At 37.9% G+C, this 18,021-nt stretch overlaps 1 protein-coding gene and 1 long non-coding RNA gene across 7 annotated transcripts in view; one reads left to right on the top strand and one right to left on the bottom strand.

Moving 5' to 3' along the window:
* DLGAP2 (DLG associated protein 2) overlaps nt 1–18,021 on the bottom strand; it is a 1,108,217-nt gene that overhangs the window by 61,312 nt on the left and 1,028,884 nt on the right. For all 6 annotated transcript variants that reach the window (XM_058287984.2, XM_071211854.1, XM_058287983.2 and 3 more), the window contains one exon: nt 17,366–17,585. In XM_058287984.2, coding sequence (XP_058143967.1) covers nt 17,366–17,585 — 220 coding nt within the window. The remainder of the gene's footprint in view (nt 1–17,365; nt 17,586–18,021) is intronic.
* On the top strand, nt 8,579–15,954 carry LOC131276010 (uncharacterized). Its single transcript, XR_009183486.2, has 3 exons — nt 8,579–8,654; nt 14,470–14,519; nt 15,868–15,954. It is a non-coding gene; the product is annotated as an uncharacterized lncRNA (long non-coding RNA).

Genomic DNA, 18,021 nt, shown 5'->3' with positions numbered 1-18,021 from the left:
TGGTGTCACATGTCCATGACAAGAACTACACACAGAAAACATGAGGAAAATCTGACCATTTAACTACAGGCTACTCTAAAGATCCAGTATAAGTTGGAACAAGTGTCAAAGAGCAACCTTAACACATAGCCAATCTACCATAAAACCCTAGGCAAGAGGAAGAAACTGACCTTCAGAGTTATTACATTAAAATAATCAGGGAAGTGGATGTGGCTCATGCAATGGAGCTCCTGCCTACCACATTGGAGGCCCCAGGTTTGGTTTCCGGTGTCTCTGGGAGAAGACAAGATAGTGAGCTGGTGCGATGGGCTGGCACGGTGACCAGATGCAACAAGATGATGCAGCAAGGAGATACAAAGAGGAAAAACAAGTAATGAAGACTGATTGTCACTGTGGGCCTTGAGGGGAAGGGGAAAGAGGTATTGAATAGATGGAATCAGTGTAACTGTGGGGCAATGGAAGTGTTCCACAAGATCATGCAATGATGGATATAGGACATGTTAAATTATACTAAAAATGTATAAAAGTCTATAGGCTAAAATGTAAACCATAATGTAAACCATAAGATAACTAAAAATTCAGAAAATCATATAGTCTAAAATATAAACCATAATGTAAATCCAAATGGAACCATGTTTGAAAGCTCTTGTTTCAATATCTGTACATCAACTGCAGCAAATATAATATGGACATGAAGAAGATCATTGCTGGGGAAGGGACAAAGTATTTGATGTTGGATATGTGGGAGTACCGTATATTGTATATGTGTATTACTGTGATCTAAAACTTTTGTGAAGACAAACTTAATAATTAGGAAAAAAAAAAAAAAGAAAGGATGCAGACTCTGAGGAAGAAATGGAAGAAATTGCCTTGCCACTGTACATATAGGGCAACACCTATAGCAGTGATGAAAGGCAATATGTCAAAAACGAAGCTTTTTCATTTTTTCATTTTTTGATACCCCAGTTTATTTTTACTTTATTTAATTTTTCTAAATTAGTATGTATTCTATATCTAACCTTTAAACCCATCACTATATTACATTTTACTAGTAATGGAACCTGGCAATATAGTAGGCTTCATTTTTGAAGAATTTTTGGACAACAGAAAGGATCAACTATCACAGGGGAAAAACACTGGTGTGGGGTGTTATTGATAGGGGGCACATGTTTGGGAGGGAGTTCTCCAGGGCATGTATACAGGGTACATAAAAATGTTTGGGTATTTTCATAGTGGTTACAGTTAAAAATGACAACTGAGGGAGTGCTGAGTTTCTAGGCAGGTGAACTCTATCACATTCTCCAATGGAACAGCAACAATCCCCCAAGTGCAATGGCAAAGACTAATAAAGAAGGATGGTTCAACAATGAGCCCTTGATACTGATGACTATGCTAATGAGCCTGTGCACTTGAAATATGCACTAGGCCTAGAGCTGCAGGTGCCTAAGAGTTACCTTCTAAGAGCCTCCATGTTGCCCAAATGTGGTCACTCTCTAAGCCAAACTCAGCATGTAAATGCATTACCTTCTCCACAGCATGGAACATGACTCCCAGGGATGAGCCTCTGGTGCCGATGGATTACTACCAAGCACCAGCTGATGATGTAACTAGAAAAAGACCTTGAATAAAGAGGTCAACTCAGACCAGCAGAATATCTCAGCTTACATGTAATATCAGGTGTTAAAAACTGCTTTCTGACCTTGGATAAAATGGGGAAATGGAAAGGACAAATGAGTTTATATGGCTATGAGTTTCCAAAAAAGAGTCAGGAGTCATCAGAGGGGTTGCACTTACGCACGCCTCAGCAGGGTCCCAGAGACAGCCAAAGTAGATAAAACCCTAGGTACGGGTTCTCCTGAGGGCTACAGAGACCCACAGGTTCTATGGTCATAGCAGATGGCTCTGGAGTTCAGTGCCATGTCAGTTGGCCCTAATTTGGAGTTTGTGTTCCTGAGTATGATGGAGTTCGACTCAAAATGTGACCTTTCTACACATTCCTCTTCTATTACTTTTACTGGACCTGTAGTTGGTGCTGGGGTTGGTGTATATTCAGGAGACTTGAGTCTCTGGACTGTCCATGTGACAGCCAGGCCCTGAGCCTTAGCAGACTTGCAACTCCTACCCTCTGGTTTATTGGACTTACCCCGGTCAGCTAACAGGAAGATGAAGAGGGTCAACCACTACAGGAAGCCAAGAGTGTCTATAACAGCAAGCAGGACTTAAACAGACACTTCTCCAAAGAAGAAATACAAATGGCTAAAAAGCACATGAAAAGATGCTCAACATCACTAGCTATTAGGGAGATGCAAATAAAAATTACAGTGAGATATCATCTTACACCCATTAGACTGGCAGCTATTAAAATAATAGAAGACTACAAGTGTTGGAGAGGATGTGGAGGAATGGGAACCCTCATCTACTGCTGGTAGGAATGTAGGATGGTGCAGCCACTGTGGAGGAGAGTTTGGCGGTTCCTCAGAAAACTAGCTACAGAACTCCCATACAATCCAGCAGTTCCACTGATAGCTTTATACCCAGAAGAACTGAAAGCAAGGACACAAACAGATATATGATCACCAATGTTCATAGCAGCATTATTCAGTATTGCCAAAAGTTTGAATCAACCCAAATGCTCTTGAACAGAAGAATGAACAAACAAATTGTGGTGTATACATACAATGGACTATTACTCAGGTGTAAGAAGGAATACAGTATTAACACAGGGGATAACAGGGATGAATCTTGAGGACTTTATGTTGAGTGAAGCAAGCCGGGCACTGAATGACAAATCTTACATGACCTCACAGATATGAATCAAGCAAATTGAGCAGATTCCTAGAGCTAGTCTGGAAGATAGGTTTATAGGAAATAGAAAGGGAAAAGAAGGTTGTAAGCCAATGCCCATATGGGCAAAACCTATGATAAGATGGAAATCTGTAATTGTACAGGGAGGGGTATAATGATACTCTTGGGTTGGGCAGTGATGGTTTGTCAGGAGGGTGGCATGGGGAGGGTGGATTGGAATGTCCATGGGACTGGAGGGAGGGTTGGGAGAGGGAGCAGGTGAACACTGGGGAATGGCAGGTACATGGTGGAAACAACAATGCTGGGAATGCTCTTTTGGCAATATGGCAAGTAAGGGTGGCTGGTTTGGGGTGTTGGATGTGGGGGACATTTGGGACAGGGCGCACCTGGGGCAGGCTTCTAGGGAGTGAGTGTTCATCTTGCCATAGTGTATTATATCAGTGCGTGGAGACTCATACAATGAGTGGCAAGGTGGTGGAATCCCATCCTGGGGAGGACGCTATGTTCTCAAATAGAGGTGCGGGAGTCTCTCGAGAGCATGGGCAGTGCCTAATAAAGGAGGGCAGACCAGTGTGTCAAGCCCTCAGTGCTGTTGCAAGTAACTATGAATCATGCCCTTCAAGGAATACCTGGTGGTTGCCATGGGTCCTGAGGTAGGGGAAGGGAGGAATAGAATAGATGGAATGGGGACATTTTGGGGGCGATGAAAGTGTTTTCTACATGATCTTGCTATGATGGATACAGGCCATGTTGAATTGCATAATAAAAAGTGAAAAGATCCAAAATAATGATAGTAAAAACCATTGACCATAATTGGTAGCTATGTTTCAATATTTGTACATCAGTTGTAACAAATGTACCATCCACATATAAAATGTGATTAATAGGAGAAAGGGGAAAAGGGGGAGGATGTTGAGTGTATGGGAGTCCTCCATATCTGGTATGTGACTTTTCTATAAACTAAAACTTCTTTGAGGACCAAATGAAAAGGGTAAAACACTGGGGCACTAAATGGAAGAAAATGTCACTGTACATACAGGACAACAGATTTTACAGTAATGAAAGGCAAATATGTCAAAAAAATTTTAAACAATATTTTTCATTAAATTTTTTTTTTGTATTTTATTTCTTATTTTTAAAACTATCATTATTATTTCATTTTCTTATTAATTATATTTGACTATTTCATTGGCTTCATTTTTGAAGAAGTTTTGGATAACAGAAGGGTTACAACTGGGGCAGGGGAGGATCATTGATGTGCAAGGTGTCAGTGATAAGGGGATACATGGAGATAGCTCACCTGGGCATACATATGAGGCATATAAATGTGTTCAAATATTCATGGGGCATTGTCATGGCGGGTGGAAAATCACACAATAACCAAAGGAATATCAAATTCCCATCCTGGGGAGCTCTGCCACATTCTTTAATGGATCAGCAAGAATCCGCTGAGTACAGGGGCAATGACTAATGAAGGAGGATGGTCCATTGATGGGCCCTTGATATTGATGACTATGCATATGAACTTTTACTCTTGAAATTGAAACTTAGCCTAGTATTATAAAGTGCCTAAGAGTTGCATCCTGGAAGCCTCCTTGTTGCTTAAATGTGGCCTTTCTCTAAGGCAAACTCAGGATATAAATGTATTACCTTCCTTCTAGCATGGAACATGACTCCCAGGGATGAGCCTTCTTGGCACCCAGGGATTACTACCAACTAGCAATGCAACTGGTAAAAGACCTTGACCCAAAAGGGGAAAAGGTAAAGACAAATGAGTTTATATGGTTAAGAGACTTCAAGGTGAGTCGGGAGGTCATTCCAGAGGTTACGCTTATGTGTGTCTCAGCAGGATCTTATTGACTGCCAAAGTAGATACTACCCCAAATAGTGAGGCTCATGAGGGCTCTGGAGACATGTGGACACTATAGTTATGGCCGATAGCTCAGAATTCTGGTGCTTTGCCAGTGGGCTCTATTTTGGAATTTATGCTCCCCAGTGTGATGGAGTTGGACTCAGTTGTGGTTTCCCTACATATGGCTCTTCTGTCCAATTTGCACCTATAATTAGTAGTAGAGTACTAATAAGTTCAAATAGACTTAAATCCAAGAGACTTAAATCTTTGGTTGTCCATGTGCCTGGTGGGCCCTGAATCTCAATAGAGTTGCAACACCTACTCTCCAGTTCATTGGTCTCACCCAGGACAACTAACAAGGAGGTGATGATGGACAACAACCATACCAAGGAATCAAGAGAGTCTACAACTGCAAGCAAGAGAGTCCCATCCATTGGCCCCATGGGATTGCTGCCTGTCTCAATTAGAGGTGGAGTGGACATCACCTCCCAGAGTCGTCAGGTTTGGGGAATGAACTATGGATTAAAGTAGACTTATTGGTATTCTACTATAGACTTAGTGTGATTCCAGCAATGGAAGAAATTATATCATTGATGTGGAGGCAGTGGCCACTGCGGGGGTTCTGCGGGCAGGGAGAAGAAAAACAGGTATAATGAGGGGGTGTTTTGGGGACTTAGGAATTGTCCTGAATGGCATTGCAACAACAGATGTAGGCCTTTACGTATCTTTCCATAACCTACAGAATTTGGTGGGAGAGTTGTAATCTACAATGTAAACTTTAATTCATGCTTAGTGGCAATGCTCCAAAATTGTGTTCATCAATTGCAATGAGTGTACCTTACTAAGAAGGATGTTGTTAACGTGGGAAAATGTGGGAGGTGTGGGCAGCGAGGCATATGGGAATCCCCTTTATTTTTTATGTGTTATTTGTGTAATCTAAGTATCTTAAAAAAAAAAAAAGGAGAGAGAATGTGAGAGGTTGCTAATGATATCTCTTTCAGTTCCACGCCTGCATATTCTAGCCTGAGTGGTAAGACTCCTCTTATCCTCTAGGGGGTGATGGTTGCCTGTCTAATAAAAAGGGAGTAGGCTTAAAAAAAGAGGGAGAGTTTAAAACCGGCACAGATAAACAGAAACTGAGAGGGTTTGTCATCAAGACTGACCCTATAATAATTGCTAAAGAGAGTTCTTCAGGTTTAAAGGAAAAGATAGGACATAGTGGCTTGCTTGGAGCAGTGTGAAGAAGTAAAGATTTTCAGCAAAGGTAACTAAATGAGTAAATGCAAAACCCAATAGTACAATATCTTCACTATATCACTCTAATTTTTAATTCCTATAAGAGTTAGAACACAATTCAACTAGAAATAGTCATATTTATTGATAATGGGCATTCAATATATAAAGAGATAATGTGGGACAAAAACAAGATAAAGGGGAAATGGAGGGGGATGTGAGCAGAGAATGTGTATGCTATTGGAGTAAAGATTGTATCTTTTCAAATTAGTTGTTTATATACTTAGGTTGTGTAATATAAGCCACAGAGTAACCACAAAGAAAGTATTTTAAAAATATTCAGACACAGAAATAAGAAAGGAATCAGTCAGATACATCACAAAAGATCTACTGTGCAGAAAAGAAGGCTTGAATACAGGAAAAGAGAGTAAAAAAAGATATGTCTATAAAAACCAAAGGACAAAATTGCTGAAGTAAGGACTGCCTTTCCAGTAATAACACTGAATGTTAATGGATTAAACTCCCCAACCAAAAGGCACAGATTGGTATAATGGATAAAAAAGCATGATACAACTATATTTTGCTTATAAGAGACTCACCTTAGACCCAAAGATAACAATAGGATGAAAGTGAAAGGATGGAAAAAGATAATCCATGCAAATAGGAACCAAAAGAGAGCTGGGGAAGCTATACTAATATTGGAAAAAATAGATTTTAAGTTAAAAGCTGTTACAAGAGACAAAAAAGGAAGTTATATATTAATATTATGGTCACTCCACCAAGAAGAAATAGCAATCTTAAATATTTATGCACCTAAACATGGTGCCCAAAATACATGAGGCAAACACTGGCAAAACTAAAGGGAGAAACAGACGCTGTACAATCACAGTTGGAGACTTCAACAAACCATTTGCATTAATGGATAGAACATCAAGACAGAAGATCAATAAGGAAAAAGAGAGTTTGAATAATATGAAAATGAACTAGACCTAATAGACATCTACATAACATTGAACACCAAAACAGCTAGATATTCATTCTTCTCAATTGCACATGGATTGTTCTCCAGGATAGATCACATGTTGGGTCATAAAACAAGTCTCAATAAATTAAAAAGGATTGAAATTATACAAACCATCTTCTCTGACCACAATGGAATGAAGCTCAACATCAGTAGCAGACAGAATTGGAAAATCCACAAATATATGGAAGTTAAATAACATATTCTTAAACAGTCACTGGATCGAAGAAGAAATCACAAAAGAAATTAATAAGTATCATAAGACAAATGAAAATGAGAGTACAACATATCAAAGTTTATGGGAGAATAATGGCAGTGCTGAGAGGAAAATTTATGGACCTTAAATGCTTTCATTATAAAAGAAGAAAAGACCTAAGTGCACACCTGGAGAACCTAGAAAAGGAGCTGCAAACTAAACCCAAAGCAAAACAGAAGGAAAGAAATAACAAAGATTAGACCAGAAATAAACAAATAGAGAATCAAAAAATAATTGGAAGATTAACAAAACCAGAGTGTGGTCACAGATTGTAAGTAGCATTTGTTACCTCTGGTCTAAGCCTCTGCCCCTCATCCACAGAGAGCCATTTTTCCAAGGGGGGCAACTACCCAGAGGTATATAGAATCTATAGCTTGGATATTCAGCAACCATTGGCATTTTGAAACTAATGACCTTTTTAAAATACTTTTAAATACTTGACTGATTATTTTTCAAGTATAGCTTATTGACATTTATGATAACATTTTTCATTTTAATGAACAAAGCCCCTCTCCTTTTAGCTATAAGGACTAAAGTTGAAAATCCTCTATTTGAGGAAATGCTCTGGCCAATCTAAATACAGAACCCGAAGAAATACCCTTTAAGGGAATCATACCTATAATTTCCCAAAATTGCTCTGACTACCAAGGTGTTAGTCTTCAACCACAAGTCCAAAGTGAAAATCAACCAACCGCTAGCGAGTAGAATGGGAAAGGCGATAATGGGATCTGGCACGCAGGTATTGAGAAGTTGGCATTTGGAAGGAAACTAAGTCTTAAAGCAAATTTAGGAATCAAGAAAAAAAAAAAAAAAGGAGGGAGTGGGTTCTGGGCTGAGCAAACAACAAAGGCACAGAGATGAGAAACTTTAAGAAATGGAAAATGAGAGCCAGTGGAGCAGGTGAGCGGTGAGGCGGGAGGGGTGAGCAAGGTGACCCAGGCTTTATGACTCCTGCCAAGACCGCAGGCTCATTCATTAAGTAACAGAAAGCCAATAAAGAGCTTTGTGTGGGATAGTGTTTGGATAGATTTGTGTTTACAGAAATAAAATCATGGAGCCAGTGTGGAACAGAGAGCAGGATGAGAACATCCAGCAAGGGAACTGGTTGGAAAGCAGATCTGTGATGCAGGAGAACAGGGACGTGGGCTTGAACAAAAGCAGTCATAATGCAGGTGCCGTGGACAGGGCAGATTGCAGGGAGGGGGGAGAGAGCGATTCAGGAGTACTTATGCCTTAGCAATGTCTTAGGATTTGGTTAAAATATGCATGTATGAATGGGTTTATGCATTTATTCATGCATTAATTTATTTCTCGAATCCATTGGTTATTTAGGTTATAAGATGCTAAATGGCCAATCTGACTGTTTAATTACTAATAAATTAAACAATCTTTTCTTACAGAAACCACTCACTGAGAAGAGAATTCCCTGCCTGGATCTCTGATTAAATCTCTATATAGACGTCTCTCTAACTGTACTCCTATTTTAGGTAAGAGATGGAATCACAGAATAAGTTACAGACAATTGTGAAGTACCAAAAATGTTAAGAATCCTGAACTATGAGTTGGGAAGCTGGTTTTACTTTTAGGAGTCTGTAGTTCTAGTTTCAGTTCTATTCCAGCTCACTGACTTTGATATGTTCATCTGTATAGGGACAGAAAAGAAACCTTCAAGACTTTAGGAGATCACAGAAGCATTTTTACTCTCTCCTACGCTATGGAGGTGAAGAGGTGGATATTTTAAGAGAAAGCTATGGATTACCTGAAAACAGGTGGTTCTGAAAGAAAGAGCAGGTTGTATCCTTGAGGAAAATCTTAATGAATACATTTGTTCTTACCTGGCAATTCCAATCTACATATGTGGTTCCTTATATAATACAAATACACTATTTAGATGCCTAGCACTCTGGCAAAAATCCCACCATGATCATTCTAGAATGCATTTTACATATTTTACATTTGGAAACCACCAGTGGAAGCTGGGTTCCTACAGCTCCTCTTTCACAACTCAGTCCAAGTGTCTCCTGTACCAATTCCCATCTCCTGTTCCCCTCCCATTTCTTCTTGGGGCTTCCCTTTTGCCCTCCAGACAGGTGAATCTAGGTTCCCCTCTTCTATACTCAGATTGCTTTCTGTACAGTTTCTCTCACTGGTCCTGAGGGCAGAGACTCTCTTTTATCAGTGTATCCTGAAGTCTAGAGCATAAACGGCTAAAGTAAAAATTATTTGATTATAATTCAAAGACCTCAAGGGCAATATAGTTGCACGTATATTCACCCTTTAAACGTTTATGCTGCATATCTCAATTTCAACTTCTTCTAAAATTCAAGTCTAGATGTGAAGGAGAATTACCAAATAAGATTACTCAAATACCTTTTCCTAGCTTTCAAAGATCTTAGCTCTGTAGCCAGACTCATAAAGGAGGCAAATACCCTAGTCTTGAACATATTTCTGCTAAATTTCAGACACAGGAAGTGGGAGTATTTTAAAGATATGACCTGAACTTTATTTAAGAACAAAGAACTCTGGGGAAGGTTCTTCAGGGGTTCCTGGAAGTCATCATCATTGGCAACTTCTGAGGAAAAGTATTTAAGGTGATCCTGACAACTGCGGAGGTTCGTGGACTGCTTGGAAGACATTATCTAGAACGTTTTTGGATGAACTGCTGCATGATGTCATCAATTTCTGGTTCCTTCAAACATAATGTAGCTTGTTGCTGCAATGCAGTGCAGGAGACATTATTTTGGCAGTAAGTCTAATATTGAAATAGCATGGAGAAAAACACCTTGACTTCATCACTATAGTCTGACCTTGCCTCAAGGTGAGAGCCTTCTCAGAAGACTCCTGTCTGGCAACCTTGACTGGCTTTGCTTTTATATCATCAGAATGAGCTTGAATCTAACATAAGGATTAGATTAACATGTCTAGAAGAGAAATGGGTTCCTCACATTTCTTCCTAGTTTTGAAAAAGATCTTATTTATTCATTCATGACTCATTTATTCATTCACTTAACCATTATTTGTTCAAAACCTATTATGGAAGACAGAATAATGGCCCCCCTTAAAGATGTCCACATCCTAATCCCTGGAACCTGTGACTATGTTACCTTACACGACAAAAGGGACTTTGCAGATGTGACTAAATTAAGGATCGTGAGATGGAGAGATTATTCTAGATTATTTGGATGGGCTCAGTATAAGGATAAGGGTCCGTATAAGAGGCAGACAGGAGGGGCAGAATAAGAGGAGATGTGAGGATGGAAGCAGAAGTCAGAGAGAGGCAGCCAAGGACAACACAGAGAAGCTTGAAAGGGCAAGGACAGATTCTCCCCAAGGGTCTTCAGAAGGAGCACAGCCTTTGATATTCGCCCTGTAAAACCTCCAGAACTGTAAGCTCATAAATTTGTGCTGCTTTAAGGCACTAAATTTGCAATCATTTGTTACAGCAGCTATAGCAAACGAATCCGTCTACCCTGTTGCAGGCTTTATAAGTCCCAACAGCCCCCCTTTGGGGTCCCTAAGATGGCTGACATAGTTCTGAATCTGTCCCACAGGTCAGGAAGGTGGACAAGACTGGGATTTACTCTTCATAATTCAGGGTTGATCTTTTAGAAGTTTTTCAGAATTCTGTCCATGTTGTCTCAACCCAATGGAAACTTTCTACTCTTATCTTAGCTGTGATAATTGACGTTATTAAATTCCTTATTGAAATAGTTTCTTCTCTTTTCTTTTGTGATATTACTCTCTCCTTGTCTCTCCACTTTTCCCTGGTTGCACCTTTAAATGATCCCTTTTTACCATTTAAATGTGGATGCTCCCAGACTCTGTTATGGGTCCTCTGCTTTCTCAAGAACTTCATGGCTCCAGACCATGTCTCTAGTCAGGACCTCCAGATGTTGTTCTTTAGCATCAGGTCAGTATATCCAATCATCTGATTATTTCAGAGGCACCTTAAATTATTATGTCTAAAATTCTCTGCTTACTTGCTGGCTGGTATCCTGTTGGTTTTGGTCAAAGAAGGACACCAGCTGGAGATTGGACGAAGACAGAGAGGATGGCCAGGGTATTTAATTTCTGTTCCACCCAGGCTTCCATGTGGCAGTAACTATGTCCTTCTACAACTATTCCTCTCAGATAGGAATCTCTCTTCCATGGTTCCAGCTCCCTGTGGGCTCTGACAACATTTCTATTCCATTATTCAGCCTCAAAGATGGTAACAGCCATTCAACTTGATGGTTTCTAGATACTTCACCATCTCTTTTTTGTTTTCTTTACCTGCTTACATGTCTCTAAGTAGATCTTTTATTAAAGTGTCTTAATTTGAATTATCTGTAGTGATTTTTATTTCTTGATGAGACCCTATGTTGTCAGTATCAGTCATAACTTACTAATCCTGCTACTTTGGTCATTTGTAATCCATCAGAATACCTGGAAAGGAGTTCTCTAGAAGCCTCCCTCACTCCATTTCTCCACACCATTCTGTCAGATCTCTGAGCTTAACATCTCCACGATCTGCTCTTGTACCTTTGCTCTCACTTGTCACTTTTTACCTGATTTATTTGGAATAGTCTCATTGCCTACATTTCTCATCTCCAGTGCTCTTTCCGTAGCATGTCAGAGTCAGTTTTCTAAGACACAGAATTGATTGTGTCCCTTTTTTTGCTTAAATCTTTCAGTGGCCTCTAAATTTTGCATGTGCAAATACTTAAGCTGTAGTGTACAAGGTTCCTCATGAACTCTTAACTCTCTTCTCTCTAGCCTTACTTCTGGCTTCTCTCCCCAAGGGCATCCTTCCCTTCCCTGTACTAATCTACTTGCTGGCTCAGTATGTCTTGTTCTTTCATTACTTTAGGTCTGCATGTAATTTTTTACTGCAACCTGGTCTCCTGCATCTTCCTTTTCCTTCATCTGGTTTCCTACTACTCATCCCTGAAATCTCATCCCAAGTCTCATCATATCTAGTCATTGTGGATGCTGCTATGGTACCCACAGGTTTCTCTGGGTTTCCAAAGTCATCTGTAAACATTTCCTCAAAGCACCTAACCTATGTGTTGTAACTGATGATGTCTTTGTCTGCAATTGCTTATAGTGTTTATAGACTATAAGGTCTTTGAGCTCAAAGATCAGTCCTTAAATGATTTTGTATTCAGAGCACCTAGTATGGTCAAACATTTAATAAAAGTTTCAGATTTTTATACCTTTAAAATATATATCGACTCTGTGTGACTTTTCTTCGCTAATTTTCCTTGTTCACTGGTTATTCAACTATTGATGGTTTTAATTACCTTGCTGGGAAGCACATGACAGTGCCAGTGACATATAGCTATTAACTTGGAACAAACTGGCCAAATGCTTTAGATCATAACCCTCTAAGCAATAATTTCTAATGTCAGAAACTTGGCATATGTGTAGAGCCCTAACATTCGATTGACAGAACTGAAGATAAGCTATTTTTAGTGGAGTCTTCTGATTACCAGATTTTATGGCTTATAAAACTTCCCACTATTTACTTTCTAGGAAAGAGCTATGTGGTAGACTGAATCATGTCTCCCCAAAAGACATGTTCAGGTCTTAATACCAGGTTATGTGGGTGTGAACTCATTTGTAAAGAGGATCTTTGAAGATCTTGTTACAATGAGGCCAAACTGGTGGGCTTCAATCCAATATGACTGGAATGCTTGTAAGCAAAGAAAATATGGGCATGGAAGTAAGCTATAGCAGGAAACCAAGGAGACAGATCACCATGTGATGGAGGCAGAGATTGTCAGCAAGCCACTACCAAATGCTAAAGACTTTGGAGAAAGCATGGCCTGCTGATACCTTGATTTTGGACTTCTAGCCTCCAGAACTGTGAGGCAATAAATTCCTGTTGTTTAGGCCAACCAGTATTTAGCATTTTGTTATAGCAGCCCTGGCAAACTAAGACAAGCGAAAATTCTTTTTCGTAAAGCATTTTCCCATATAAGGCATCTTATTTTGACCATGTGGAAGAAAGCTGATTTTATTTCCCCCATCTGGGGCAGGGACAAATGGATGATGAAGTGCTCAATAAAAGGCATTTGGAAGGACTAAGAGAAACAAAAGTGTTTGGAAAATATACAAACCAGATAATTAGCCCCTGTGTAAGAGTTGATTGCAAAGATGTGGCATCAGTCACACCAACTGGTGGGTATTCAATAGATCTTCCTCCTTTAGGAGGTAAACATATCTTCTCTCCATCCTGCAGTACTAAGGAATACACTGGACCCTTCAGCTTAATTTATTAAATGGTGCCCTGATGACCCAACATACCTTAGTATGTTCCTAGGTATTTTATGATTTCACCTTTGCTCTATTGACTAAAACATTTTATTAACAGACCAGCTGACTTCTATTTCCACGTTCTTTAATTTAAATTCTCTAAACTACAAATTCGACCTAAAAATTGTTATTATCTCTTCATGTAAACTTGTATATCAACTACACAGTAACTTTACCAAGCCTAGTTACATCACTTAAAGAAAGAAGGTTTAGGCAAAACATTCAATCAATGAGAAAAATTTTTACCAGGCATGCACATATGAAAAACCAATCATCATTAAAAATTAAATAAAACACTGTCTTTCATTTCTAGAAGATTAAAACTAGAGGATTAAGTACATAGTCATATTTCTTCAGATTGAGACAGGACAACAAAAGAAGTAAACTTAAGTGATTTTGTTAAACAAACAAAATTGAAGCATAGAAAAATCAAAGCATATGATGTTTATCCTACCTCTATTATTCAAGTACAGAAAAATAGAGACCCTTTTCTCATAAGTGTTAGAAAATAATCTGTTTTGTAAACTGGGGATTATTATGTGCCCTTGAGAGACAAGTTACTATAGAAATTATAAACAATAAAATAAAAATAAATTTGTGACTGTTTCCTCTGTCATGCTTTGTATAGATTTTCCCTTTGTTTTAATGACTCCTGGAATCAGTTGTGGCATATGTTGAGAAATATTTTGACCCAGAGAAAAACCATTATAATCTAATTTTGTAGCATTTTCCTCCACAATATCAATAATATTCCCTCCCTAGAAAAATCTGGTGAAATGCATATTTAGACAAGTAAATCTATCTGATAAATCATTTCACAGATGAAAAAGAATCCATGTGTGAAATGAAACTTAGATGTTTTCAAAACCACTTCATTTAATGAGAGGACACTAATCAATATGTAGCGTTTTTCATAATGAGAGAAACAGTAGGATGGAGAAACATTTATGATCGTGGGTCATATTGCCTAACATTGTATTCTATTCCTTTTTGGCTTCCCTGCAGATTGGATTAAAAGAATCTGTTTCAGCTGGATCACTACATGGCTTTGAGGGGTGAGTGACAAAACAGGTGTACTTATGCCCCTAAAACAAGCAGACCATTCATTCTCAACAACAACCTGTTACTATTTAAAATACTAATAGAATGTCAAATACAGATTTCTAAAATTTAAGAAAACTGAAAACTTTCCCACATGTATTTAAAATTTAACTTATTAGTATATAATTATTTAAAAATATATTTGTATTTATACAAGAAGAGACTAATAACATCAATTTTTATTTTTAAATCATGCAAAAAGAAACATTTAAATTAGTGTTCTTCTTCAAAATATCACTTTGGTATTTTCTTAAAAATAACATTTTTGAAATTATTTTCAGGAGCTAGTTTAAAAACCATAACAGAAAATACTTTTAAAAAATAATTTCTCCCCCCCCATACATACACACATGCATGCACACACACACACATATACATCTATCAACAAAGGAAGGCTATTAAATATAGTGTTCGTATATGATTTCCAAGTATTTAAATACAGAATTATTGAAATTCCACTTTGCTGACTGACAGGAATTTGGAATCAAATTTGAAGCTCAGCTTCAAAAAGAACTATGTGGGCTTTTACATTTCCTTATTCTTAGGTTTTTCTACATAATTTTGCTTTTCTATATTTTCTAGATAGAGAATTTTTCATTTCTTCAGTATTTTTTATCATTTTATGAACTATTGTTGCACACCATCTCAATTCTATTTAGTAAAGAAAGATCATAAACAGTTATATATGACACTTATAAAAGGAAAATAGAGGAATCGATTAACCTATACTTACATTTCTTTGCAATGGAAAATTCTAATTCAAAAGTGCTAATTTTTGTGCTAAATATTTTTCACTGTGTTTGACATTTCTTCTCTTATATGATTCTCAGGCCATTCCCTAATTCTTGACACTAGCCTAGAGGAAATTTTGTTTCAATAATTGAGCCAAAACCTAATGGAATCTTTGAATAGAAGCATTTTTGGTTATTTAATTGGTGTGTACATTTTGGGAAGGTATTTGTTAAAATTGCTATGTACCTAAATTATAATTTCAGTTTGAGTTCAGCATGGCTCTTAAATTTTCTCTATGATATCTCTGCTTTATTTTTATTCTCTCTGTAATGACAATCCTTAAAACAATAAAATCATTTTCTACTAGGTAATTATTGTCTCGAAGCTTTTCTGAAGACCATAAAAGTTCTTAATTGGCATTTGCTCATAATAGATACACCAGAAATATTGGTTGAATATATCAGTAATGATCTCTTAAAGTGTTTTTTTTTTTTTTAAATGCAATGATTGCAAAGCTCATTTCTTCTCTGCGTTTCTAATTTGCTCTATTTTCACATTTCTTTTTCACAGAGGGGCAGATCATGAGAGGTGATTCATGACTTCACCAAGGGGAAGACACAAGTAACAGTACATCTAAGAGGAAAATCAGAGCCTGAGACTCAATCACACACAACTTGCCCCCTACGGTCACACCTTGATAATATCTGCAACCCAGAACACTTCCCATGGAACATATCTTTGGTACTGCCTTTTCTACTTCACTGTATTTTAGAAATAGAGCATGCCATGAAACAGTGCATATCTTGATGAAGGTCCCAAGGCTTAGTGGCTAGAGAATATTTCCTCTGCTTAGGTGCTACCAAGCAATGTAAAAAAGGACACTAAATGGTCCCAGCTTTATTTGAAGAATTATCTTTAAGCTTATCCGAGTAAATTATTAGTAGTTGCTACTTTTTTTGAACACTTTAGAAAACCAAGGGTCAAAAAAGTTAACATGTCCAAGATTTTATAGTCATGACACAGTGGGACAAGGTTTGAATTTTCTCTCCCATCAATAGGCTATACCATCAAATATGTTCCTACCACAGTGCAATGATAGTACATATATTACACATTGGCTATAACTTGTAATGTATAATCTCTTAAAATTCTTAACTTTTGCATTCAAACAAACCAAGCTCTATTTGTGGGTATAATGACACATTCCTTCCTGAGCATTTCTTTTCTTTCTTTCACCAATCCCTGATTACCTGTCTCTTGATTCCTAATGCTAGTTATTTTTGACAAAGTTCTTTCTAGTTTTTCTGAACACTGTCCTTTAAATTTCTTTGTTTCTTCTGCTGTATTCCAGATCTTAGGATATTCAGATCATCTCAATCTTCAACGTAATGCTATTTCATAGCTTATCTTAGCCTTTATGCATAGCATGGCAAATTTTATGGCTTGCTCTATTTTATGGGTTTCACAAAGGCATGTATATTCATTGTGTTATATAAATAATAATAGTGCAATAAAATATTAGACAGCGAGATTTAGTTTAGGTAGGAAATTTTCAGAGAGATGGATATGGTTTTCGTAAGAACTGCAGGAAGTTGTGACATTGAATCCTTGGGGTCTGAAAACTACTAGTGAATTTACATTAATGATTAATTTGCTTTGAAGCCACGAGTCGTGGTTAGAGATCTGCTTACCATGCAGCAGAGGTTCAGGCTGGACACTGCTATGAAGAAGCCTATGAGTCATTACAATCTATTAAGCTTTGGTATTTAAAATACGATTGCCTTCCAAATGTCAGCACTTTAATTTTTTCCCCCTATATAATTCTTTCCAAAAGTTACCCTTGATTGTTTTAAAGAACATGATAATGAATAGACTACATTCCAGGAGAAAGAAGTACTTTAAAACACCGTTGCAGATGTAACAATTTAACAAATGCAATTTGGAAAAGTTATCAAATGATTAGACAGTAAATTACACCTGTGGCAAAGGTGCATCGTACTTCTAGGATAAAGACTTAACTGTACCTGTACGTTTTCCCCTGAGAAGGTCAAAAAAGGAATGATTTTACCTGCTGTTGACCTGATGGTGGAGGTGATGTTGGAGGATGTCATTGCAGGAATACATTCATCATCTTGGGAGTAACCAGCTTGAATGGCTCGAAGGTAACTGTGACTCCTTGTGCGGAAGCATCCGGGGAGGTCAAGGGCATCCATGGCCTGAGATTCTACTTCACTAAAGACGGATTCACACACTGATTCAAATTGCCCATTGATCTCGGCTTCACTCATCTAGAATAATAACAGTGCATTTGATACCCGGGTCCTGCCATTCTATCATTACCACGTTACCACAGAAAAACACTTGCCCGTCATATTCATTCACAGCCATATTTTTAGAATAATTAAGAAACCAGCATTGAGGAATCTGTTAAGCCTGGGCAATCCTTTTTGGGTTATTTCTTTAAAATATTAAGGTAAACAGCCAATTCCTAAATGTCGATGAAATTCTATGGATTCACAGAGAGTTTAAAAATATGTACAACAGAGTTTTGGGTAAGTTTAAGAGAGAGTACATTTAAAAGTTTAGCAAAGTATCTGGTATAAAGTATGTGTTCAAAATACTAGTCCTTCCCTCCTTTTCTTCCAAATGACTGCTTCGTCTTTTTAAGCTATTTAGAACACAGACAACTCCAGGGATTGAGTCCATGTTAATAAGGAAACATTT

Source organism: Dasypus novemcinctus, chromosome 25 (assembly GCF_030445035.2).
Source record: "Dasypus novemcinctus isolate mDasNov1 chromosome 25, mDasNov1.1.hap2, whole genome shotgun sequence".
Taxonomy (NCBI): Eukaryota; Metazoa; Chordata; class Mammalia; order Cingulata; family Dasypodidae; genus Dasypus; species Dasypus novemcinctus.
This window is presented reverse-complemented; position numbering and strand designations above follow the sequence as displayed.